Source organism: Capricornis sumatraensis, chromosome 9 (genome assembly GCF_032405125.1).
Source record: "Capricornis sumatraensis isolate serow.1 chromosome 9, serow.2, whole genome shotgun sequence".
NCBI lineage: Eukaryota > Metazoa > Chordata > Mammalia > Artiodactyla > Bovidae > Capricornis > Capricornis sumatraensis.
In genome coordinates, this window is record NC_091077.1 from 20,176,045 (window position 1) to 20,201,226 (window position 25,182).

Consider the following 25,182-nt stretch of genomic DNA (forward strand, 5'->3'; position numbering starts at 1 on the left):
CAGTGGGCCGGTGCTGCCGGCCGTCGTCCCTCCGCACCCTGGGTCTGCCTGGCCCCGGGCTGGGCACACACCTCGCCTCATCCCCTATGGGGTTTGTGAGAACTTCCTTCTTTCAAAAGTTGAAGCATAGTTGATCTACAGTATTGTGTTAGTTTCAGGTGTACAGCAAAGTGATTCGGTATTTTCAGATTTTCTGTCATTATAGATTATGATATAGTAAGATGTTGAACATAGTCCCCCATGCTATCTACTTTAATACATAATAGTATATATCTGTTAATCCCGTACTCCCAGTTTATCCCTCACTCCCCTCCCCTTTGGTAAATGTAAAGTTTTCTGTGTCTATGTGGCTGGTTCTGTTTTGTGAATAAATTCATTTATTATTTTTAGATTCCACACATAAATGATATCACATATTTGTCTTTCTCTGACTCACTTCACTTAATATGATAATCTCTAGGTCCATCCATGTTGGAAATGGCAGTATTTCATTCTTTTTTATGACTGAATAATACTCCACTGTGTGTGTGTATATACATATATATACATACCACATTGTTATGTATTAATCTGTGAATGGACACTTAGGCTGTTTCCATGTCTCAGCAGCTGTAACACTGCTGCTGAGAACACTGAGGTGCATGTATCTTTTTGAATTAGAGTATTTTGTCTTTTCTGGATATATATCCAGGAGTGGGGTTGCTGGATCATATGGTAGCTCTATTTTAAAAAATTTATTTGTTTTTATGTTTGTATTTTGGGGCTGCATTGCACAGATTGTGGAATTTTAGTTCCCAACCTAGGACTGAACCCAGGGCTTCTCTGGTGGCTCAGATGGTAAAGAATCTGCCTGCAATGTGGGAGACCTGGGTTCAATCCCTGGGTCAGGAAGATCCCCTGGAGAAGGGAATGGCAACACACTCCGGTAGTCTTACCTGGAGAATTCCACGGACAGAGGAGCCTGCTGGGCTATAGTCCCATGTGTTGCAAAGAGTTGGTCACGATTGAGTGACTAACACACACACACACACAAGGATTGAACCCAGGCCCTTGGCAGTGAGAGTATGGAGTTCTAGCCACTGAGCTGCCAGGAGATTCCTTCTGTTTTTATTTTTCAGAGAATGTCCACGCTGTTTTCCATAGTGACTACACCAGTGTACATTCCCACCAACCATGCAAGAGGGTCACGAGAACTTACTTATATGATTCTTATTGGAGTTGGGCTAAAGTCTTTGCTGATATCCTTCCCCGATACGTGGGCTTTTAAATTTGAGCACTCTCTACGGGTTGGCTGATATTTAACAGAGTAAGGGCTGGGTCCGAATAGAGTACCTCACTCATCACCTGTCCTCAGAGCTCCTCAGCTACACAGTAGCAACAGACCAACAGGTGGACTGACAGCCAGCCAGCCAGTGCCTTCTCTAAGGGCCAAAAGGTGGGATGAGGTGAGGCAGACAAGAAGCCTAGGCTCTGGGCTTCTTACGGGCTTCCCTGGTGGCTCAGATGGTAAAGAATCTGCCTGCAATGCAGGAGACGTGGGTTTGATCCTTGGGTCGGGAAGATCCCCTGGAGAAGGGAATCACTATCCACTCCAGTATTCTTGCCTGGGAAATCCCATGGACAGAGGAGCCTGGCAGGTTACAGTCCATGGGGTCACAAAGAGTCAGACACAACTAAACAGAAACACACACACACACGGCTTCCTGCAGAGCAAACCGTGAACAAGAGCTGGTTCTTGTAGGTAAAGAATTCTTAGTTTAGTGTTCATTGACCTTCCATGATTTTCCTGGAAATGGGGACCAGGCTGGCTCCAACTTAGCAGGCTTGCTGTGAGATTGCGTTAACTCGTGAAGAGCGCTTCCAGTGGTGCCCACGCTCCCAGGAAGGTCTTGGACGGGGAGCACCCAGAGAGCTTATGCCTGGTGTCACAGGCATTTTTTGGCTCAGTGCAGGTCCTTATGGACTGGGCCGGGATCTAACGCTGTGTTCATCTGCGGTTCCAGCGGCCCGCCTCCGTCAGCTTTCCCCCTCCCTGCTGCTGGAGCCAGCTTGCCCACACAGCCTGCTCCTGGACTGGGCCCAGCCCTGATCCCATTTCCGGAGGCCGCCCAGCCCCCCGGGCCAGGATACAGTGGGTACCAGCCCCACTCCGGTCAGGACCTCGGTTATAGCACCCAGCCCCAGGAGCCTACGCCAGCTGCCACCACAGCACCCTCCTACCAGGTATCAGCCACTTGTCTCTGCCCAGCACGGCCCTTCCTTGAGAACACAGTCGGGGACAGGTCCCCACTCCTAATGCCCCCGCCTCTGCCCATAGAGGGCATGGAGAATGGGCTCCTCCTGGCTGGGCCCTCCCGGTGCTGACCCTAGGCCCCAGGCCTGCAGATCGGGCAGTTGTGTTCCCACGCTCCATGTGGCCCACCCCCCACCCCCTAGCCTCGGTCACCCACAGCTGGTTCCTGATTCGCTCAGCCAAGCTCGTACCCATCTGGCTCCATCTCCTTCCTCCTTATCTCCCCTTTGCTTCTCCCAGAGCCCTGGGACTTCTCCAAACCCACCATCCTGAGCTACTGCCCTGTTCTTAGGGCCTCCTCCAGCCTCTCGCCTCCATATCATCCCTGGTCCACCCCGCGGCTGGAATCCCCTGTGAACCAAAATCCAGCCCTGCTCCCTGCCATCCCAGATCCTGCCCACAGCCCCTGCCCACAGCCCCTGCCCACTTGCCCACCCAGCCCCTCTCCTGGCCCTCTTGGACCTCTGCTCTGACCACCTTCTGGGTCTCCTGCAAGCCTACACACTGACCCCCACCAAGGCCTCTGGACTCTACTGACCTGACCAGGAGCTCTGTCCTGGAGTCTCTGCATACCAGCCTCCTTGTCACTGCCCCTCCGAGGAGCCGTCCCCAGCAGCCCATGTCCTGTGGGACTTTTGCTCTCAGATATGAGGTTCTGAGGGAGCAGGCCACGGCCCTCTCCCTGGTCCCTCATCCCCAGGTCCCAGAGCAGAGCTTTGGTACAGGGCTGGAGTTCAGGAATCCTAGGGATGCGGGCCTGGGACGGGTGCTGAGGGAGGGTGCCTCACGCCGCCCTGAGCACCATTCTCAGGGCCCCGAGTGTGCCCTGTGTTCCCTGTGGAAACCCGCTCAGGACAGTTACAGCTACGGACTGTCGACAGCCACCAGTGGCTACGAGACCAAACAGTACCCTCTGCCTGCTGCCGGCCATCAGCTCCCAGCCACGGCCACGCTCTGCCCGCCAGGTGGGTCAGGTAGGGGCCAGTGTCCTTGCTTATACAGGAGGGACCCTGGGAAAGTCCCATTTCAAACTCCGGATTCATAGTGCGGGAGTAGGGTGGGTATGCCCCCAGGTCTCCGCAGGTCAGCGGGCCAGAGGATGCAAAGGGAGGGTGGGGAGGGGAGGCAGAGAGACGGGGAGAGACTGAAGTAGAGCTGGGAGTGGTTTCCCAGGAGGCTTTCCCAGGATGGAAGGAGGTGGGTTTCATGGAGAACTTAGAGATGGAAGAACCGGGGTCTCTGGCTTCCAGCACCTCTCAGACACCTGGGCTTCACGGCCAGCTAGCCACACCATCGCCTATGTGGCTCTTGCTGTCCACTCCCGGGACCCAGGGCCATAGGGCTGACTCTGCAGAGGCTATGCTTGCTCTCCAGGGACCCAAGGAGCCTACGGGGGCAGTGGGTACGGCCAGGCACAGCCCCTGCCACAGATGCCCACCGCCGAGGCAGGGCCGCCAGCCAGCGTCGCCTGCTCCAGCTACACCTATGCCCCAGCCAGCAGCGCTCAGCCCATGGCCTCCTCCGTCCCCGCCCTGCCGGCCTCGTCGTCCTTCAGCGCAGCCTCCGCCCCATACACGGGTGAGCCGGCACATGGGCACAGGCCACTCCACTGCTTGCTGCTGAAATGCATGTGGTTCTTCTCTCAAAACCAACCATCTTACCCTCTCGCTCTTCTCTTCCTTCTTAGGACCAAGCTACCCGAGCTATGACGCGTCCTCCTACTCCGTGGCCAGTCCTTACTACCCACCGCTACTCACCCCACAGATGCAGCCACCGCCGCCGCCACCCCCACCCCCAAAGCCTGTGGACTCATCCCAGTGGGGTGGCCCAGGAGGCAGTCCCAGTGCCAGCTGTGCCCATAGCGTCGCCAAGAAGCTTCCAGTTCCCAGCAAGCTGCCAAGACCACGGACTGGCCCCCAGCCGCTCCCACTTCACTACTGTGACATCTGCAAGATCAGCTGTGCCGGCCCCCAGGTCAGGCCCCCATTCTGGCCCCTGTGGGGAGGCCCAGGGGAGCCCCCAGCCCCCATAGTGGGGGAGCCCTTCCTCATCCTTGCAGCTGGCCAGAGGGCAAGGTTGTTACCTGCCCAGAAGAGGCTTGTTAATAATTTGCCTCATCAAGTGGGCATCAGCATGGCCTTAAAACTGCCTGATGTTCTCGTGGAAGACATGAGAGCCAGCCCAGCTCTGGGTGTGGGCAGCAGCGGCGTAGTCTCGCACTCTGAGGCTGTCTGCAGCAGGGAAGCACTTGTGCCCCCTCCTGGACATGAGGGCCAGTGGATGTAGCTGGTCACAGTGGAACTTTGCTGCAGGGCCGGACAGGCAGGATTGTGTAGGAAGGGCCATGTAGACAGGCCTGCAGCCAGGTAGGAGCAGCACATGTGTGTGCATGTGAGTGGGCCTCTACTGCTCTGTAGGCAAAGGCCCTCCCAAGCCACAATCGCAGGTAACCCAGCTTGCTCCCTGCAGAGGTCATCAGACACTAGGGCTCGTCAAGCTGCCCCTGGAGGCCTATAGAGACTCCCCATTGTGGACTGCAGAGACTTGGGAGGCACCCACGCCTGTCTCCTCCAGCCCGACTTCCTGGCTGAGGGTCAAGGGCCAGGTCCCCCACACTCAGGACCTTGACGCCAAGACCCCCAGCTGTCTGTGGTCCTTCCCTCCTCAGAGTGCAGGGCACCCCCACTCCTTGTGCTTCTTTCCACTGCATGACACTCCCTTAGTGAGACATTGGTTTTCCCTGTTCCTTTCTTTATTTCTCTGTGTGACTTTAAATTTGCATCGTGAGGATTCTTGGGTATTGTCACCAGTCAAACACAAGGTCTGCACTGTGATTCTAGACCCTTCACGGCATCACACTGAGCAAACGTGGGACGCTCCCCACAGATGTGGGAATGGGACGGGGTGTGGGCATGTGAGCATCACCCGAGCAGTGTCAAGGTCTCTCTGAGCCTTGTCTCCCATGGGACTGGGTTTGCCCAAGCACATCACCACTCGGCATAGCATCTGGCACATAGAAATGTCAGCTCCTGTTATTCCCAGCTTTTTGCTAATGTTAGCAGCGCTTAGCAGTGGGTTCACATGTGGTTGTAAGAAAAACTGAAGGGAGGCCCACCAGCCCTTCTCCAGAGCCTCTAGTGCTGACGTTTGTTGGCCTTGAACCCATCTGCTTAGTCAGATGCCCCTAGTTTTACTAGTCTCAGTTGCACCCGTGTGTGCCTTTGCACGTGAGTGTGTGCGTGCACATGGTTTGCTCTGTGCAAGCTCATCACTTGGGCAGGCTTGCACATCTGCCGCTGTCACCGCCACCACCACCAAGTCGGGCATCAGGATGGCATAAGCCGTGAACACATGCTCTTTCTACGAGGTGTGTTCTGAAGTAGTTTACCATTGGCACCTTAGTGTATCTCTTTCTAGGCTGGTCTCTGTCCATAGGCTGTTATGTCATGTATGTGTTTGTGTGTGTGTGTGCGTTCATGTGTGTATGTGTGCATGCGTATATATGTATGTGTGTGCATGTGTGTATGCGTGTCCTGTGGCTTAGGTAAAGACAGATGCCTATGTTCCGAGAGCACTGCCCCCACTCCTGTCCCTGCCTCCTTACCCACCCCCAGAACCAGCCAAGATCACCAGTGCCTTTGGTATTTCCCAGAGGCCTTTCTGCTCTGAGGGTTATTGGCTCTTGGTGTGGGTAGAGGACATGGTATTAGCAGGCCCCCTTCCAAGAGACGAGTCAGGACTGCCCTGTGGACACTCGGTCATGTGTCTGGTATCTCAGGTGCCCTGGGGCAGGAGCGTGGGTCTGTGACTCACGAAGTCCCCTCTGGCGTGGATTCACGGTTAGGAAGCAGTGCCCTAATAAGAAGTGTGTCCCATGTCTTTCTGGTAACATGTGTCCTTGCTTGGCTTCCGAGGTCAGATTCTGAAAAGCTGGAATATTTTTTCAAGCAGCCTCTGAAACTAAATGTGTCATCCTTTGAGGATGCTTGCTTCAGAAACTCACTGATTTTTAGAAGAAAGAAAACTTACGTTTTTCAGTCTGAGCTTCTAGGTCTGTTGCCTGGACTTTATTATTTTTGTTAAGATTTTATTTATTTTGTCTGTGCTGGGTCTTCATTGCTACGCAGGCTTTTCTCTAGTTGTGGCAAGCGGGGGCTACCCTCTAGTTGCGAAGAGAGGGCTACTCGTTGCAGTGGCTTCTCTTGTTGCAGACCACAGGCTCTAGGACACAGACCTCAGTAGTTGTGGCTCACGGGCTTAGTTGCTCTGCCACATGTGGGATCTTCCCGGATCAGCGATTGAACCTGCGACCCCTGCATTGGCAGGTGCATTCTTAACCACTGGGCCACAAGTCCTGACTGGGCTTTAAAAGGTGGTACACAAACCTCTGGGAGGCCCGTGAACAGAGGGCTGGGGACATCAGACCCCTGGGAACTGTGGGGACATGATGCTGGGTGGGCACACCCCCATCAGGCCGCCCTCGCTCTCTGCCAGCAGACATACCGCGAGCACCTGGAAGGGCAGAAGCACAAGAAGAAAGAGGCAGCCCAGAAGATGGGCGTCCAGCCCAACGGCAGCCCGCGGGGGGTGCAGGCGCAGCTGCGCTGCGACCTCTGTGCCGTGTCCTGCACCGGGGCAGAGGCCTACGCTGCCCACATCCGGGGGGCCAAGCACCAGAAGGTAGGACCCTGCGTGGAGCCAGGCCCACTCAGGACCCAGAGGGGCATCTGCTGACGCGGGGGGCACGGAGACAGCAATCCACAAAAGGCAGCTCTCCCCTCGGGCCCACATGTCCTCCTTCCTCAGAAACTAGCCCCTCCTCCCAGTTACAAGAGTCACACCTGCCCCTGAGCAGAAGCATTGAGCTGGACCCCATGCCTGGCCCAAGAGGAGACTGCTCCAGGCCCTCGGGGTGTCGTGTGTGTTTATGCAGTCCAGGGTCTGTATGTTGATGAGATCCAATGGTATAGTCCATTTGGGGGTCCTTATTTATTTAAAAATCAAATTAAAGTAGTAAGCTTTCATATTTGAACATCCGAGATTTAATTGATATTATTTAGTATCCCAGGGACGGGGGAGCCTCTTGGGCTTAGAGTCGGACACGACTGAAGCAACTTAGCAGCAGCAGCAGCAGTATCAGGATTTGTCATATTTATTACTATTTTAGTATCAGCGTTTTCTTATGGCCTTAGAAATGCTTGTAGTATGTCATTTTATGGGGAAGTGAACAGGGTCCCCCACCAGAAAGGAGGTAGGGTCCCCCTCCCTGGGGCCTCTTTTTCTGGCCCAGAGGTGGTTTTTGGAAATCAGCAAATCTGCCCCAGACAGTGTCATGAACCTGGTAGGTGACGCTCGCCTTCCACGTGTGCGCTGAGGGCAGGAGGGGGAAATTCCTGGCAGGAGGCCTGCTTGGTGCTGCCCTGAGTGGTTTAGAGTAAGAGGATTGGGAAGGCCCCTGCCCTGTCCACAGAATCCCCTCCAGCTGCCCCAGCCCACCTGCTGTGCTCCGTCCTGCCCCAGGGCCTTTCCTCGAACCACCCCCCGCCCCCCAACAACGTGGCTTTGCCAGCCCTTCCCCAGCCCCCTCTGCAGGCCGGGCCACCCCGAGCACCCATCCTGTCCCCTGCCCCAGCTCACCACGGGCCTCGTGCCACAGCCCAGCTGGGACAGGCTCTCGAATGCCTGAGTGAACCTGCAAACCCCACAGAGGAAGGAGCAGGGGAGTGTGGAGAAGGGGCCCTGGCCTGATGGTCACAGGTGTGCAAGGGGAGAGCTGGGGCCCAGGTGGGGTGGGCTGCGGGTGTCACAGCTTGGTTTGCAGGCTGGAACTTGCTTCTGGGGACAGGAAGCCCTGCAGGAAGCCCCAGGGTGGGGGGTGGGGTGGGGGGCAGGTTTGAGCTGTGAGCATCAGAGACTTGGAGCCCATGAATGTGTCTGAGATGGTCGTCAGTGCAGATCGTCCTTGCCAAGTGGAGCTTCAGCACTTAAATGCCTTGGAGGGGGTCAGGCCAAGGAGGGGCTATGACCATGTCCTCGGTGATCTGGATGTGTGTATGAGTTCCCCCAGAGCGTGGACCTGTGCTATGGGCGTGCACACGGGTACCTTGGAGCAGCTGACCCCGTCAGCGCGTTCACCCACACATGCTGTGGGGCTGGCCCTGGGCTGGTGCTGGGAGTGAGAAACCAGTACAGGTGTAGAGTGTGGAGTTTGGGGTTGGGTTGAGGTCCCACCTGTGTATGACTGGCGGGTACCTCCTAGCAGGAGACAGCTTGGGAAGGCCCTCCCTGGGACATTTAAGGGGTGCTGGGGAGGGGGCTGTGATAGACCCCCTCACTTCCACAGGCTGCCAGCTCCCCACCCCCGCAAGCTGCTCTGCCCGCCCCTGAGGAGGTTGGTCAGGCGGGAGGGGCCCTGATGGGGCTGGTCTGTTCCAGGTCTTCAAGCTGCACACCAAACTGGGGAAGCCCATCCCCACCATAGACCCTGCGCCGGCCAACCCCCACTTGGCCCAGGCCCCCAGCACCAGCCAGCCGGCCTCCATCCCCGTCACCGTCACCGCAGAGAGCGCCCCCGCAGCCTCAGCCAAGCCCGCGGCCCCCGCCAGCCGCAGCGTGTGTGCCCCGAGCAGGCCACCACCGCCCAGGAGACCGGCCACCTCGAAGGCCTCGCGTGTGGGTACGGCTCTGCGCCTCACAGCCACCCCAGGCGAGCCTGAGCTTCAGAGACTGGCCATCCGGTTCACAGTGTGCCATAGCTTCTGAGGAGGCAGGACCTCTGATGGTTCTCTGCGGGATTCCGGCCAGGCGGTGCCTTCTGGTGCCTTTAATCCACCTGGGGAAGTGTGGGCAGTGAGATGGCAGCTTCCATTTTCTCTCTGGAGCTTGGGACCCAGCAGGTGCTGGTCACGCTCCTGAGCCCTATCCTGGGCCTGGAGTAGCCCCTCGATGGCCCTGGCCTATGTGCTGGATGCAGCCCCCTGCCCCCCAGGTGTTCTGATTACTTAGGTGGGCACCAGGAGGTTAAGGTGGGCTCCTCTCAACCCCGCCTCCCCTCAGGTGTGCACCCTCCACACCTATCGCTGTGACCGAGGCCCTGCATGGCACGGGCACATAGGCTTCCGTGTCAGGAGCTCCACTGACTGCGTTGTGTGCAGGGCCTGACTCTCCCCCCACGATGCTTTAGATTTGTCATCAGTCCCACTTTACAGATGGAAGAGCTGAGGTGTGGCAAAGCACTTGGCCCTGGGCCTCCTGGCAGTGGAGGTGGGGTTCTACCCCAGTGTGGGACAGTCTCTGCTCTCCACCACCACATTTGAGGGATGGGGGGGCTATTTTATTTTGAGCCTCAGCAGGACTGAGGTTTGAACAGTCATGTGATAGTGAAGATATAAAGCAGTTTTGGTGACAAAGAAATGTCTCCCTAGTAGCTCAGTGGTAAATAACCTGCCACTTTACAATGCTGGAGACATGGGTTCAATCATTGGTCCAGGAAAATCCCACATGCCACAGGACAACTAAGCCTGTGAGCCACAACTACTGAGCCAGTGCTCCAGAGCCTGTACTCTGCAATAAGAGAGGACACCCCAGTGAAAAACCTGCGCCCCACAGCAGAGTAGCCCCGACTCTCCGCAACTAAAGAAAAGCACTGGCAGCAACAAAGACCCAGTGCAGCCATAAATAAACTAATTATTTTTAAAACACATTATTTTTAAAAAGTCTCTCTTCTGGGGGTCAGTGAACCAAGGTCAGTGAACGTGACCCTGGTCCACCTGGTGTCCACTGTTTACTAAGGGCTGCAGACTGTGCCGTTGAGAGGGGGTGTCCTCCAGTGAGAGGCCTACAACCCGGGCCTCCCTGTGGACCCCCACTCTCCAGTGTGACCTGAGCTGGTGGGTGAGGTTCTCAGGACCACGGACCCCACAGGATGACGTCACGAGGGGATGAGAGGGATGTCGGGGGACCCGGTGGCCTTGTGTTGTACCCTTCCAGTTGATGGGCCAGGAGCTGGCCATGGTTTCTGGCTGAAGCAGGCTACAAGTCATGAAATTCTTCCCTCCAGGGCCTCCTGCGCTGCCAGCAACTGACTGCAGAGCCCCCCACGGGAAACCGGCAACCCCCAGATCAGAGAGGCCCGGGGAGCCATCCACCCGAGGAGGCTCTACAGAAGCTTCTGGAAGCAGCTGTGAGGGGCAGCCGGTGGGCCCAGGCTACGTGGAGGAGGTAAGAGCTGGACGACCATCACGCACCTGGCCAGGCCTGGTGGGACCATGCCTTGAGACTTGCACACCCTCCTGGGCAAATAACCCTGCAAGCCAGCGTCACTGGGATCTCACTGGGAGCCCTGGGTGTGGGGCTTCAGATCCTGGAAGGAGGTCTGAGACAGGCGGAGGCGTCTCCTGCTCCTGGGCAGCCCCAGTTCCTGCAGGAAGGAAGGTGGCAGGAGGGATCTGTGCCCTGGAAACCCACAGGCATGTGACTCTTGGGCACTGGAGCCCACGTGCCCCCCAGGTACCTGCCCGGACACGCAGTTCCTTGTGGAGCTCGGGTTCTGAGCCCTCTGCCCCCATGCCCACAGTCCCTGCCTCTAGGTTCGTGCATGTTGGCACTTTTTCTGTCCTGGAGTTCAGACTCTTGTTCAGTCCACTCAGCACTTCAGTTTTGTGCCCTGAAAAACAGCCACACCAGGCAGGCTTCCTGGTGGCAGCCCCAGGAAGGGGGTTGGTGGGGGCAGGGAAGGAGGATGGGATGATGGTGGCAGAGGTGGTGGCAAGAAGGGCCAGGCTGGCAGGATGTGCTGGTGAAGGTCACTCCTCTGAGAGCATTAACCACAGGGCAGACAGGAAGCCAGTGCCTGGCCTGGAAGGCCCTGGGGGCGGAGGCTCCTGTTAGAGCCCAGACCCGCAGCGCAGGGGCCGTGAGGGTTGCAGGTGGTGCTCAGCCGGGCCTTGTGTCTCAGGTGTGCAACGAGGAGGGCCGGGTGATCCGCTTCCGCTGCAAGCTGTGTGAATGCAGCTTCAACGACCCCAACGCCAGGGACATGCACGTGCGGGGACGCCGGCACCGGCTGCAGTACAAGGTGTGCCCCGACAGGGGGGCAGGGGGGCAGCTGTGCCCTGGACGCCCTGGCCCACATCTCGGAACGCACCCTGTGCCTCTGTGAGTCTGAGTCCCTGGGCCCTTCAGCACCACGGGCTCAACCAGAGAGGCCCTCAGTTGCCATCACGAGGCCTCAGGTTTGCCAGGGCAGGCATGCACACAAGTGTGTTTAGACACACGTGACCCTGAGTGCGTGTGTGCACAGCACAGGCTATGACCCTCATGAGAGACAGTGGCTTCTGGGCATTTTTCTTTTTGAAGCAGCCTGTTGAGATATCACACACCACGCAGCTGGCGCATGTGAAGCAGCTTTAACTGCATTCACAAATGTGTACATTCAGCCAGGGGCTCCATCTGATTCCGAAACAGTCGATCAGGAGCCCCGGTCCCTATCGTCAGTCATACCCCCACCCCCTCCCCAGCCCTTGACAACAGGAACCCACTCTCTGTGTCTGCGGATCTGCCTGCTCTGCATGTTTCCCGTCAGTGGAGTCACACCCTGTGTGTCCTTCTGTGTCTGCTTCTCTCACTGAGTAGCATGTTCTCAAGGTCCATCCACATGGTAGCGAGGGTCAGGGCTTCTCTCCTTTTTGGGGCTGAGCACTGCTCCGTGTGTGGAGGGGACCACACTGTGTGTGTTTCACCACTGAAGCACACTTGTGTTGTTTCCACCGGTGATTAATCCTTAGACACCACCACACTCTCTGAGTGAGGAAATTAAGTGCTAAAATTGAAGCCCAGTGAGTGAGTTAACAATTCTATTTACAATACACACTGGATCTCACACAAACGGTGTTTTCTGAATTACTCTGTTTGGGACGAGCATCTCTGGCCAGTCCTCTGAGAACAGCGTGACCACTGGTGGCACCTTGCTTCAAGGTGTCTCAGCACCTTCTTCCTCTGGCTCCTCCGTGAGACGTCCGCGTGGTTCGCTTGGTGTCACGTCTGCGGCTCTTTGAGTCAGCCATGGTTTTGTCCTCATGGTTTTCTGCCGTGGCCTTTGGGGGACAAGGAATGTTGAGACTTCGGGACTGAAACTCACCGTTGTCTAAATCCAGTGGAAGGGTGTTGTCAGATGGGTGTCCCCCAGGCCCCGAGTTTCCCCCCCCAGTGTTCTCATCTGAATGAAGGTCCCCGAACTTTGCAGAAAAAAGTGAACCCTGACCTCCCGATCGCTGACAAGCCCAGCACACGGGTGCGCAAGCTCGTGGAGGAGACACTGCGGAGGCAGCGGCAGCTGACCAAGAGGCGGCTGGGGGAGCTGCGGCGCTGGCACAACGAGACGAGGTGCAGCCTCGGGGCCCTGCGCGGTGGGAGGGCTCCCCACGGGCTCCCCAGGGCCCCAACGGGACCACCTCACAGTCCTGCCGCCCCTCAGGGCCCCGAGTCCCTCTCGTCCCACAGGCGCTACGACTTGTGCAGGAGGCGGCTGGAAGAGGGGCTGCCCATCCCAGACGCACACTCAGGACGCCCGCTGCCTGACCAGCACCTGCCTGCCCTCAGGAGTCGGCCAGGGGCGCCCACAGCCAAGCCTCTGGTGGGTGGTGGTCGAATGCCTCGGAGTGGCGGAAGCTGAAGGGACCTGAGGGCCTCACCGCCAGCCACAGCGGTCCCTCAGCTTCCTGAGACCCCAGTGGTCACATCCCTCGGAAGCACTGAGGCGTCTGACTGTCCATCCGTGGGGACTGGGCGGGCTGGGGGGAAACCGTTGAGGGTGCCCTGCCGAGGGAGGGGCCCCAGCTGCCTCCGGAGCCTCTGGCTCTGAAACTTGAGAGCGTTCTCTAGGGAGCCCAGTGGTCTCCCACGCGGCCCAAGCTCCCCACAGCTGTCGGGGCTGAGGTCCTCCCTGTTCCACCTCCCCCTGGGCCTTGTCACTCCTCTGCCTGGCTCTCCAGCCACTGCTCGCCAGTCGCACCAGCCAGGCTCCAAGGGCCCCCACGGCTCCCTAGTGCCCAGGACCTCTCAGCCTGCCTGTGACAAGACACACGCACCTCTCCCCGCAGCCCACAAGGCGGCCAGAGTCCAGCGACGACCGGCATGTCATGTGTAAGCATGCGGCCATCTACCCAACGGAGGAGGAGCTCCTGGCCGTCCAGAAGGCTGTCTCCCATGCGGAGCGTGCCCTCAAGCTGGTGTCTGACACGCTGGCTGAGGAGGACTCTGCCAGCCCGGAGCCCGAGGGCGGGGACCACAGGTGATGGACGGCGCCCTCCTGTCCAGGGGCCCAGAGGCTGCTGATCCCCAGCTGGGTGGGCAGGGGTCAGGGTCCGTGCAGGAAGTGGCAGCTCCAGTGCCAGGAGGCTTGGTGTCTTCGGGGCCTGGGCTTTCCAGCTCCCTTCAGATATCGCCCCAGGAGGCTAGGAGCTAGCCAGGAGGCTGGGAGATCAAAGGGGGTTATAGTAGTCCCAGCCAAGGAGAGTGATTCTTCTTACACCGGAAGTCACTTTCCTGTAGAAGGCGCGTCTAGAAATGTGGTTTGCAGAGGATTAGCCGCCTCTGTGTCCTCACCTGTGACACAGAGACCAGTGGAAGGCTTGACCAGGGGTGCCACCAAGCACTGAGCATGTGTGTGAATCATCTTTCCAGCTGCCCGACCGTCAGAAGACGGAAAGTCCCGGCACCTCGTAGTGAATCATTGCACGGTTTAGAGAATCCCAAAGGACTTAGCTTTTCCAAGTCCCCCATCTCTGGGTGGCTTCCTTTTCATTTACCATTTTTGTTTTTGTTTTTGTTTTGTTTTGTTTTCTGGTTGTGCCGCATGGCTTGCAAAATCTTAGTTCCCCGACCAGGGATTGAACCTGGACCTTCAGCAGTGAGCACACACAGTTCTAACCACTGGACCTCCAGGGAAGTCTCTCATTTACTATTTTAAGGTTTTTTTTTTTTTTTTTTGGTGGTAAAATACTCATAACAGGAAATTGGCCATTGTGGGCACATTCACAAGCTTGTACAGCCATCACCGCTGTCCGTTTCCAGAACTTTTTAATCATCTGAAACAGAAATCCATCCCGTAAAACTCCCCAGCCCCCGGCACCCACCTTTCCACCCCCCATCTCCATGGCGTGGCCTGTTCTGGACGTTTCCTGTCAATGGAATCGTGCAGCCTTTGTGTCAGGCTGATTCCAGTCAGCAGCTTCTTTGTGCCGGAGCGTTTGCTCTCTGAGAAGAACATGAGAGCCGTGCGTGGGTCACCAGGTGTCATAGCTGAACGCACTCGTCCCTGTGTGAACACGGGCGCCGCCCCGCCCCCAGCTCCGGTGAGGAAGCTCACTGCCTGGAAGTGGAAGCAGGCGTGGCCCCAGACAGGGCAGCCTTCCCTTAGCCTCCACCCCCGTGTCTCCTGAAGGAGAAGGGCCCTCACTCGGTGCTTTGTGGCTTCCCTCCCCGTTTTCTCCCCGTTCTCAGGTTTTATTTTTGTTAGTTTAATTTTTCATTTTGAAATGATTATGGACTCAACACAAACATAGTAAGGAGAGGACCCTCCACCCTCCCCCAGCTTCCACAGTGTGGACCCACAGGTGTCAAGGCTGGGCATCCACACAGGCACCACAGGGAGGCCCAGGCCCCACTCAGGCCTTCCCGGTGCTGGACAGCTCGCCCCCGAGCAGACGCCCCACCGCAGCGAGGACACGGGGCCTCCGCCAGCACAGGAGCCCTGCCGCCCCCACACTCCCACAGCCCCCAAACCCAGCTTTAAAGCAAATCCGATTGCACTCTTTTAAAGCCTTCACATAACATTAATGTCATGTTACATGTCTGTCCTTACATTATTTTGCTTTCTTTGTTGTTTGTTTATTTTTATTTTTTGTCTTTTTCTTTTTTTTTTTAACATTATTTTTCAAAAACATAGAAGTGTTGGTGGCTTTTTTTCCTCACAACTTTTTTTTTCCTTCATCACACTGAGCTTTGTGGGATGTTAGTTCCCTGACCAGCGACTGAACCCAGAGCCCTTGGTAGTGAGAGCGTGAAGTCCTGACCACTGGACTGCCAGGGAATTCCCTTTCTCACTCGTGTGTGGCCTTTTTCTCTGTGGAAATGTGTGTGTGTGTGTGTGTTTAATAGGAACATGATAAACTGTCCTATGGATGTCGCATTATTCACTTAACTGTCGCAAAGAGCGCATTAGTGTTGGTTTGTTTTTCTTTTTTTCAGTTTTATTCTGGAAATTCTCTAACACACACAAAAGATGACCATACCTAAGCTGAGGGTGACTCACTTGCTCTCTCCCCATCTCCCTGTCCGACACCCTGTTGGGCGCCAGCCCACAGCTGGAGTATGTCAGTGCATCAGCGCACGTCTCTAAACAAGACTCTTTTTCATTTAACAAAACCGGAATACCATGATCATCCTCAAAGAAAAATGAACCATAATTCTTTAGCAACACCAAATATCCAGTCAGTGCTGCAGTGTCCAGTTGTCCCATAGATAACAACAATTCAGTCTTTGTTTAGGAGGTCTTTTTGTTTTGCAGTTTGTGTTGAATCAGGGTCCCAATTCATTGACAAGCGGTTAAGTCTCTTGATCCGTGGGTTCCCACCTTTCTGCTCTGCCTTCCCCTAAAGGGTCTGATCCTTGTCCTGTAGACATTCCAGGCGTGGCTGGTCCCCCTGGACCGTCCCAGGCTCCAGCATTGGTGGTCTGGAGACAGACCACAAGGACACCCACATGCATCGCAGAACAAGATTATCTCATGTCCTGAGACATGACATGAAGCAAAGTGGTAGTCGGGAAGTGGTGGGAGCAGGTGGCAGCTTCCAAGGAGGTGACCGTGTGTGTGTGTGTGAGAGAGAGACAGAGTGGAGAGGCCCACCACGGCGTGGGGGCACCCCAGGCAACAGTCGTGGGGAGGGAGTGGAAGGAGAGGGTGGTGGTGTAGCAGCCAGGGGTCAAGGTGGGTGCCCCAGGAAGAAGCTGGGGTGTCCCCGGCCTGCAGAGGGGCAGCAGTAGGAGGGTGGCTGCCGGGCCAATGCGGCCATGGGAGTCGCCTGCAGAAAGTGGCCGGGACAGTGGTGGGCGGGCGAGGGCAGAGTTGGGGGCAGGGGAGGTGGGACTAGACGCACAGACTGGAGGGGGGGACAGGCAGGGAGCTGCCGGCCAGGCCTCCTCAGAGGAGTCCAGGTCGGGGTGACGTGGCCACAGAGACAGCTCAGAAGCCAGGGGCCGACGAGGCTGGCTGGGGTCAGGCAACCTTTCCCCCCCAGCATGCAGTTTACCAGCAGAGGGTGCCAGCTGCCAGCCCCACCGAGCAGCATAGGTTCCCATCCTCAGGTCCGAGAACTCTCCCTGTTCTCCCTGTTATCCTGGTGTCTCTCGGATCAGGTGCCCTCTGGGAAGGGCCATACTCCCACTTCACAGATGAAGACATGGAGGTGCAGGCGCCTGGCAAGGAAACCCATGCCCCTGGGTCGGGGGTGGGGGTCCTTCCTCCCCGCCGCCTGTTCACTGGTCCATGGGTTTGTCTCAGCAGCGGCCCCAGCCCCTCAGCCCGGATCCTGAAAGGCGTGATGCGGGTTGGCCTCCTGGCGAAGGGGCTACTCCTGCGGGGAGATCGGGCGGTACAGCTGATCCTGCTCTGCTCCCAGAAGCCCACCCACGCCCTGCAGCGCAGAGTCGCCGAGCAGCTGCCCCTCCAGCTCCCGGTGAGGTGCCCGCCACGCTGCGTGGGGTCTGCCTGGGTGAGACACGGTCCGGTCTGCTTTTAGAAACAGGCACAGGGATCCACTGGTGGAACTTGAGGGTTCCCTTATCAGGGGGTTCACAGTAGGGCTTGAAACAGTCTAACATCTGGCCCATGAGGACGGTCACTTCTGTCACACCCACACAGAGCCCAGCCGGCTGGCATGAGGACGATCTGCAGGGAAAGCACCAGGGAGGCACGGGGCTGGAGGCGTGGCCGGACTTTCTCTCCCGGCACAGTTCCCATCGTTGTCATAGAGCTTTGCTCACCCGAGATAATAACTGGGAGAAGAGGGAGGGCATGTCATGATGTCACCTGGTCATCTGCAGTTAAAACGATCGCTTCCCAGGGTGCTTTCTCCTTCCTGTCTGCCCCCCTTCCTGAGGGGACTCAGCTTCGTCCCTCCTAGCCCTTCTCTGGGGCTCCCAGTCTGGTCGGCAGACACAATAAACAAACACGGAGAAGGCTGACTTCTGATGTATCTTCTGTAGAGCAGTTCAAGCCTGGTGCCAGGTCGGGAGCACTCAGGGAGAGCGGGGTCCACTGCAGACAGGACCGTGGGAGGTGGGAATCTCAACAGAAGATGGAGTAGGTGAGCTGAGAGATGAGGAGAAGCCTTGACAGATGGGGGCGGGCAGCGTTCCCCTAGAGGAACAGGAACCTGCAGAGGCCAAGAGGCAGGAGGCCCACGGAGGGGTGAGCCTGAGTGGACGAGGGCCTAGATCAAGCCAGGCCTGAGGGCCACGTGAGCGCTAAGTCACTTTAGTTGTCTCCGACTCTGTGCAACCCACCAGGCTCCTCTGTCCATGGGATTCCCCAAGCAAGAAGACTGGAGCGGGTTGCCATGCCCTCCTCCAGGAGGTCTTCCTGACCCAGGGGTCAAATCCGTGTCTCTTATGTCTCCTGCACTGGCAGGCAGATTCTTTACCACTAGTGCCACCTGGGAAGGCTGTGTGGGGAGGTGTGACTGCCTCCTCAGGGCAATGGGGAGACTGGAGGGCTTTAAGCAGGGGAGTGACATGTTCCAACTTCACCAGTAATCACTCATTTTTCCTGAACACCCCACAACATAGCAGTTTTTTGCTAAATACTTCAAGGGATGCAAAGATGGCTCAGATGCAGGCCCTGTCCTCCGGAATCTGGCAACCCAGGGCCATGAAGATGGATGAGGCCGGAGGGAAGATAGCAGAGGCCATGGGAGAGCTGGTGGTGCCCAGCCTCCAGAGAGATAGACAGACCCTCTTAGCTGTCACCTGGCCAAGTGACTCGGGAACTCCAGAGCAACGTGAGGGACACAGTAAACTGTCTCCAGGCACTGGGTCACTGCACCAAACCCACCTTCGTTGTGCTGTCTCCCAGGCGGCAGCAGTCGGAGTTCTAAAGCCATGAGCGAGGGCCGCTGCTCCCGAAGCTTCCCCTGTGAGAGACTGACTGGAATGAGGTCTGGAGAGGAGGGGGCCCGCTGAGAGGGTGGGGCTGCCTGGAGCCTCTGCTTGCAGAGGACTGACCCTCTGGGCAGCCCCGGGTGAGGGGGCCGGGGCTGGCGGGGCCATAAGGTGCCCATGTTGGGGCAAGACTGAACCCTGGGCCCCGTGGCAGGGGTCGGGTGGGGACCAGAGCCAAGTGGCCTCAGACCTTGCCTGGAGGCACCCCCTGTCCTGCATTCCGAGAGACCATGGTCTGCCCTCATCCTCCCAAGGGCGGCCTGGTAGGCCAGCTGAAGGACTGTGTGGTTTTCACTGAATAATTGTGGATCTGTCAGGCCATATTCCACACTCATGTGTAGGGAGCCTCACTCTTTCTTGTGGCCGGAGGGTGTCCTGTTTCCACATGTCCGTAGCTGGCCGGGTCCTCCCATGTAATTGGACATGTAGGTTGTGTCGTGTTCTGGGTCACCAGCGAAGCTGCAGAGAGTGAATAAGCTTGTACACACACTGCTCCACACACGTGGGAGCACTTCCTGGAGCAGTCTCTGGGTCCAAGGCACGAGCCTGGATGCTCCTGGTGAGTGTCGCCAGGTCAGCCTCCACCAGCAGTTTAGAGATGCATGGATCTGCCGGCCAAGGGCTTCCCTGGTGTCTCAGATGGTAAAGAATCTGCCTGCAATGCAGGAGACTCAGGTTTGATCCCTGGGTCCAGAAGATCTCTTGGAGAAGGACATGGCAACCCACTCCAGTATTCTTTCCTGGGGAATCCCATGGACGGTCGAGTCTGGTGAGCTGCAGACACGACTGAAGTTGCTAAGCATGCACACGCCAGCCCAGCTGCTCCTCAGATTCCTCAAATTTTGCCCTTCTTACAGGTGGCCATGGCATGTCATTCTAGTTTTAATATGAGTCTTCCTTACCATGGGGCTCTTCTTTTTTGTCTTTGTGTGAAAAGGGTCACTTTGGTTTCTTTCTCTGCAAACTATCACCTGCCAGTTTTGTTGTTGGGTTGCTGATCTGGTTGTTATTGAGCTCCAGGTGTTTTTTACATATGAAGGCACCTTGGTATTTCTACATGTGCACTTCTGGAGGGCAAGGCTGTGTCTCGGTCCCTAGGAGGTCCCAGAAGGTGTGGGGCTGGGCACCCGGCTGGGTCCCACCTCACAGGTGGAATCCTGAGGCCTCATGCTGTATGTGTGCCTCGCAGGTGGTAACAGACGACAAGTACGAGGTCTCTTCTGACCCGGACGCCAGCATTGTCATCTCCTCCTGCGAGGAGCCCCGGATACAGGTCGCTGTGTCCATCACCTCGCCCCTAATGCGGGAGGACCCCTCCAAAGACCAAGGTGCGGCTGGGCCCTTCTGTTCAGCCCCCTCTTCCCACATACCTGGTGGCCTAAGGCAGCACCCACTTCTGCTCTGGTTTAGGGGGAGGGGTGCCACCACCACCTTCCTGTGCTTCTGTCAAGCCTGGATGCCCTGGTCAGATAAGGGCCAGGCCTTGGCGTAGCGGAGGAAGGCAGGAGGGGAGCTGGGACAAGTGTCAAGTGGCTCAGAACTGGCTGCGGCAGGCGTGCTCGGGGCCCTTCCCCCTGAGCCTTCAGGCTATGCGGGCACCTGCTCCCCGCCCCGAGGAGACCCAGTGTGCGGGGTCCCCCAGCCAAGCAGGGGCTCTGGGGACCTGAGACATATGGCACTGCTGCCTGGGCAAGTGGGAGGAGTGCAGGCCGAGGCCAGAGGGCAGCCAACACGGAGGGTGCGGGCCAGGCCGGAGGGCACCCCAGGTCTCATGCCCAGGAGTAGGGAACCCCTGGGACAGCCCCTGGGACTCTTTCCCAAACTCCAGCCTTTCTCAGGCCCCCTTCCAGATCATTGCCTTGAATAAGGGCCACGAACCATTGCTGCTTTCTCTGATTCAAGTCCTTTTTGGCTCTTCCACTTTTAAAGAAGAGAGCCTTTGAACTGTGAGTGGAAGGCCATTATCAGGGGAGTGCCGCGTGTCATCTGAAAGTAGATGCGGTGGGAAGGAGCAATGACGCCCACCCTTCGACCCCAGCTTCAGGCTTGCTCCAGCTCGCTCCCCTGCCAACAAGTGGGAACTGGGAATGTCGGGGAGGGGGCGGGCTGGAGGGGTCCAGAGAGCAGGAAGCCCCTCTGCAGGCACCCTGGACCCCTAGAGCTGCTCCTCACTTGGGTCCACACACTGCTGGCCGCTGCTGGGTGGGAGGGGGTGGCGTTCAGCTGTTTCTGTGCTGGCTCTCAGCCCCCAGGAACTGACCCAGGCCTGGGGGGCCGGGGGGAGAACGGTGCTCCCTCCTGCGACCTGGACACCAGGGCCTCACGGGATGAGGGGAGAAGAATCTTCCTAAAGCAAGCAGAAATAAGAAGAAATGGACATTTCCCCCAACATGGGGCCCTGGTCATCTGTGATGGCATGTGCTCAAACCTGACCCTAATCACACACGAACATGGAATTTTCTGGAAATCCAGCTTCATTCCTAGTTTTCCCCCTGAATGTGGACCTCTTGGGGGAAAGGGACCACAGAGTCTCGGAGAGGGATGGGACTTCAAGAGGGGAGCTCTGTGTCCCCGTGGCAGTGTCTGGAGGCAGGGCGAGCGAGCTGAGCTGCGTGTCTTCCTGATGAACAGATGAACGCAGCGAGGCTCAGGGACCTGAGGACCCAGGAGGTGGGAACGGGAGGGATGGCTAGCCTATCTGCCCTTCTCTTCCAGAAGGAACTGAGGTGCCTCCGCCGGACCCAGGAGATGTCCTGAGCCCAGAGAAGTGCCTGCAGGCACTGGCTGCTCTCCGCCATGCCAAGTGGTTCCAGGTTAGCGGCGGGCGGGCTCCCAGGAGAGGCCAGGGGTCAACATGGGTGGGGTGGCTCTGGGTCCTCGCCCCGCGCTCACCATCATGATGGAGGTCACTTCTTGGCCAACTGGGTTGGGAGCTTGAAAGGGGTGACCACCGCTCTGGCTCCTCTGGCTGGCACTAGGGCTGAGACTGGGCCATTTGGGAGTGGAATCTGCTTCCGGTTGCCTCCCACAGCCCAGGAGGCTGGCCTGATCCCACTGGAGTCCCTCAGTGCCTCCACTGCCAGCATGGGACCGCCAGCCAGGCTCACTGCCCCGGCTCAGTCTTGCTCCCTTGGCCCCATGCATAGCTCCCTGTCCCACCCTAGCCATGTGCTCAGAGCTTCCTGGGGCTTCCCATGTGCTTCTTCCCCCAAAGGCAAGAGCCAGCGGCCTGCAGCCCTGTGTGATTGTCATCAGGGTCTTCCGGGACCTCTGCCAGCGCGTGCCCACCTGGGGGGCCCTGCCGGACTGGGTAAGACAGCGCCAAGCGGCCAGCCTTGCTTTAGGAAGCCCCCAAACTCTGCCAGGCCACAGCCCTGTTAGGCTGAGCCTCATATCCTTGTCCTGTGTCCAGCTTTCTGAGAAAAGCCTGGTGTCTGTCTGAGTCCCCGGGGGGAGGCTTGCCACAGGACATGGCCTCATTTGACTGTATTGTCTTGAACCTACAACCTTGCAGGCAGCACCAGGAAGCATGTAAATACAAGGGCACCCCAGCAAAAGCTGGGGTGTTTGCCTAGACCTGCAGGCATTGGTGCAGAGGCCCTGGTGAGGGCAAGAAGCCGGTGCCTGTCCTGGCTCCACTTTGACCTCTAGGCCTGGGGCAGACCCACCTCCTCTGAAGGATAGAATCCAGTGGCCCTGACACGCCCCTTCAGCTGGCCCTGGAGCCGTTCAGGGGGGAGAGGAGAGGAGAGAGGATGCAAGGGACCCTGGGTACCTCAAACCCCCAAAGTTGCCTCGTGAGACCCCCCAGCCCCGCCCACTGGAGCCCCATGCCTCGACTTTCAGGGTCTCATCTCTGAGTATCCCTCTCCTGTCACACACCCACTGACCTCCCCAGTGACCAAGTCAACTTGTAGGTTTTTAAGGTTTTCACCTTTGACCTTATCCCTGGGTATTTGGCCCTGAACTTGGAGGAACGCGTGCCTCTTCTCTGCAGCCATCTGTAGCCAGTCCATCAGCTCCATGCCCATAGGCGGGCTCCTAGACGTTCCCCACACCCCAACCCAGGCTGCCCTTGGCTGTACTCAGGGGAGCCGTCTCCAAAACCAGGGGCTCTGGTGCCCCCCGGACCTTGGCTTCCTGCCTGTGGTCTGAGGAGACGTCCACTCTCAGCTCCACCCCAGGTGGGTGGCACAGTGGCTGCCCCGTGCTGAGTGACCAGAGAGGTTCGCTCAGATGTTTGCGGCGGTTGGTGGGGGGGTGGGACAGGTCGCGCATTTCTTGGAGCCCGTTTCCCTTTAAGTGTAGACACGCCCCCACGACAGCTCACACCCCCAACCCTGTCCCTGGGCCCTCCAGGCAGGTGGCTCCTGGAGGAAGAAACGTGCCTGAACTAGGCCCCAGGATCCTGTGACCCTCAGGGGCCCTCAGGTCACAGAGAATGAATCTCTGAACCCACGTGACACTAGTTTGCCACATTACCATTGATGGGATTTTGCTAATGAGGAAACTAAGAAGGGAGGGTGATGAAACCCGCCCACGGCCACGCCAGGGCAGTGAGGTCCGGTGACCCCCTGGGTGGGGGGCTGGGTGGGCGTGAGGGGCCACTGGGCAGGAGCCTTCAGTCCTGTGTCCTCTGGAGACCTGGCTGCCCGCAAAACCACTGTCCCCTCAAAGGCCTGGGTCTCCTTTTCTGTCCCGGCCCAGGCCATGGAGCTGCTGGTGGAGAAGGCCCTGAGCAGCACCAAGGGGCCCCTGAGCCCTGGGGATGCTGTGCGCCGAGTCCTGGAGTGCGTGGCCTCAGGGACGCTCCTCACAGGTCAGTCCCCGTTGGCCAGCAGCTCAGACCCTAGAGCACTTGGCAGACACCAAGGACCATGGGGGAGCGGGGCAGGTGGACAGAGGAGCCTCTTAGGAACACTCGAGCACCCCATCCAGCCTAGGCAGGACAGCGGACACAGACACACACGTGCGTGTCACTCACCCAAGGGAGCCATGAGGAGGCGTGGACGGGTGGAAGGAGAGGCGGGTGCAGGCTGGAGGGGGTTCCACCGGGTCCTCTGATGCCACATCCATCCTTCCTGGGGAGCCAGGGATAGCCCGAGGGCTGCTTCTGAAGGAAACGACAGGAGGTCCATCGTGGGCCGGGCACGGAGCTGTTCACGGCATCCTGAGTGGTAGTGGCAGGAAGAGACCAGGCAGGCAGCCCACGTGACGTGTTAGATGCAGTCGGTGTTTTCCAGTTGTTTTGGTGACTTGGATGATAGTGTGTTTCATGGAAGAAGAGCGTGACACATGGGCCTGTGGTGTGAACCTTTTATGTAACTGCACACTCACCCACGCGTGTGCACATGTGCACACACACACACACACACACACACACACACAGGCTGCAAGGAGCTCTGCTGAATGCGTGTGGGGCCGGAGGGGAACTGGCGGGGAGAGGCCCAGTTGTGGTCCGTGGGCCCGTGGAGGTCCAGGCGCAGACTTCCAACATCACAGAGCCATGGTGGCAGCCTTCACAAGGGTGCATCTGCTTCTCTGCCGCTCCCACTGACCCCCCACCCCTCGTCCAGATGGGCCCGGGCTCCAGGATCCCTGTGAGAGAGACCAGATGGATGCCCTCAGCTCCATGACCCTCCAGGAACGAGAAGATATCACAGCCAGCGCCCAGGTAGGAGGCCAGCCCAACTTGGGCCCACATGAGCTGGCTGCAGGCAGCCCGGCTCCCAGCCCCTGTGCACATCTCTGCTGCATCCCAGGAAACGGTCTGGGCCCACTTCCCGTCCTCTTTCCTGCAGAATCAGGTGGCCTGTGGGTGACAGGACTGCTTCCAGGGGTAGGGCCAGCCCAGCCCAGAACTGAGGCCATGATGAGGTGCAGACTTGGGGCCTCATCGTCCTGGGGGTACCCCAATGCCCCAGGTCTGCACACACCTAGCCAGGCCTCCTGCTGCGCCTCAACAGCTTCAAGAACCAAAGCATTACCCACCCCCACCCCCACCACCCCATCTCTGGCTTCCCTTTCATTTGCAAATTTCTATTAATGAGCAAGTCTCTTCAGCAGACTTCACACTGGGCATGACATCATGAAGGGTCTTAAGTGGAAAGAGTCAAATTGCTGTTAATCAGAGCCCAACTGGGAGAAGCAGGATCCAGGGTCCCCTTAGCAGACGAGGAAGAGCTGAGGTTGCCGGGCTTCCAGGCAGCGTCCTTGGCACCAGCGGGTATGAACAGCTCCCAGCACAGTTCCTCACGCCCAGAGGTGCTTCAAGCTTGGCCATTGCTGGGAGGGTGCGAGGATGCCTGAGTCTGCGCAGGCTGTGTGAGGCGGGCCAGCGGTCACGCGCAGGCGGGTCCTGACAGCTGGTCTGCCCCCAGCATGCCCTGCGCATGTTGGCGTTCCGGCAGATCCACAAGATCCTGGGCATCGACCCGCTGCCGCCCCCCAGAATCAGGCTGGGGGCACGCTTCCGGAAGAGGCCACAGGAGGCAGGCGAGCTGGAGGCCAAGGTGGGCAGCGACCAGAGGAAGCGGCCTCGCCTCCCCAACGGGACCTGACCCGCTGCCGCTGAGCGGCCGCCTCACCCCTGACACCGACAGCCCACGTCTCCCGTTGCAGTAACGTTCTGTAGTTTCCTTTAAACGCACCTGTGCTTAAACCATTAGTGA

The 25,182-nt window shown here is 58.0% G+C and overlaps 1 protein-coding gene across 1 annotated transcript in view; it reads left to right on the top strand.

Moving 5' to 3' along the window:
• Positions 1-25,071, top strand: part of ZFR2 (zinc finger RNA binding protein 2) — a 44,925-nt gene extending 19,854 nt beyond the window's left edge. Inside the window, exons 2-20 of the mRNA XM_068981012.1 lie at positions 2,004-2,223; positions 3,147-3,258; positions 3,668-3,871; positions 3,981-4,267; positions 6,791-6,973; positions 8,729-8,789; positions 8,853-8,969; positions 10,353-10,513; positions 11,250-11,369; positions 12,537-12,676; positions 12,794-12,926; positions 13,393-13,583; positions 16,857-17,028; positions 19,701-19,839; positions 21,230-21,324; positions 21,726-21,821; positions 23,219-23,330; positions 24,088-24,185; positions 24,892-25,071. Coding sequence (XP_068837113.1) covers positions 2,004-2,223; positions 3,147-3,258; positions 3,668-3,871; positions 3,981-4,267; positions 6,791-6,973; positions 8,729-8,789; positions 8,853-8,969; positions 10,353-10,513; positions 11,250-11,369; positions 12,537-12,676; positions 12,794-12,926; positions 13,393-13,583; positions 16,857-17,028; positions 19,701-19,839; positions 21,230-21,324; positions 21,726-21,821; positions 23,219-23,330; positions 24,088-24,185; positions 24,892-25,071 — 2,821 coding nt within the window. The remainder of the gene's footprint in view (positions 1-2,003; positions 2,224-3,146; positions 3,259-3,667; positions 3,872-3,980; positions 4,268-6,790; positions 6,974-8,728; positions 8,790-8,852; positions 8,970-10,352; positions 10,514-11,249; positions 11,370-12,536; positions 12,677-12,793; positions 12,927-13,392; positions 13,584-16,856; positions 17,029-19,700; positions 19,840-21,229; positions 21,325-21,725; positions 21,822-23,218; positions 23,331-24,087; positions 24,186-24,891) is intronic.
• Positions 25,072-25,182: the final 111 nt, after the last annotated feature.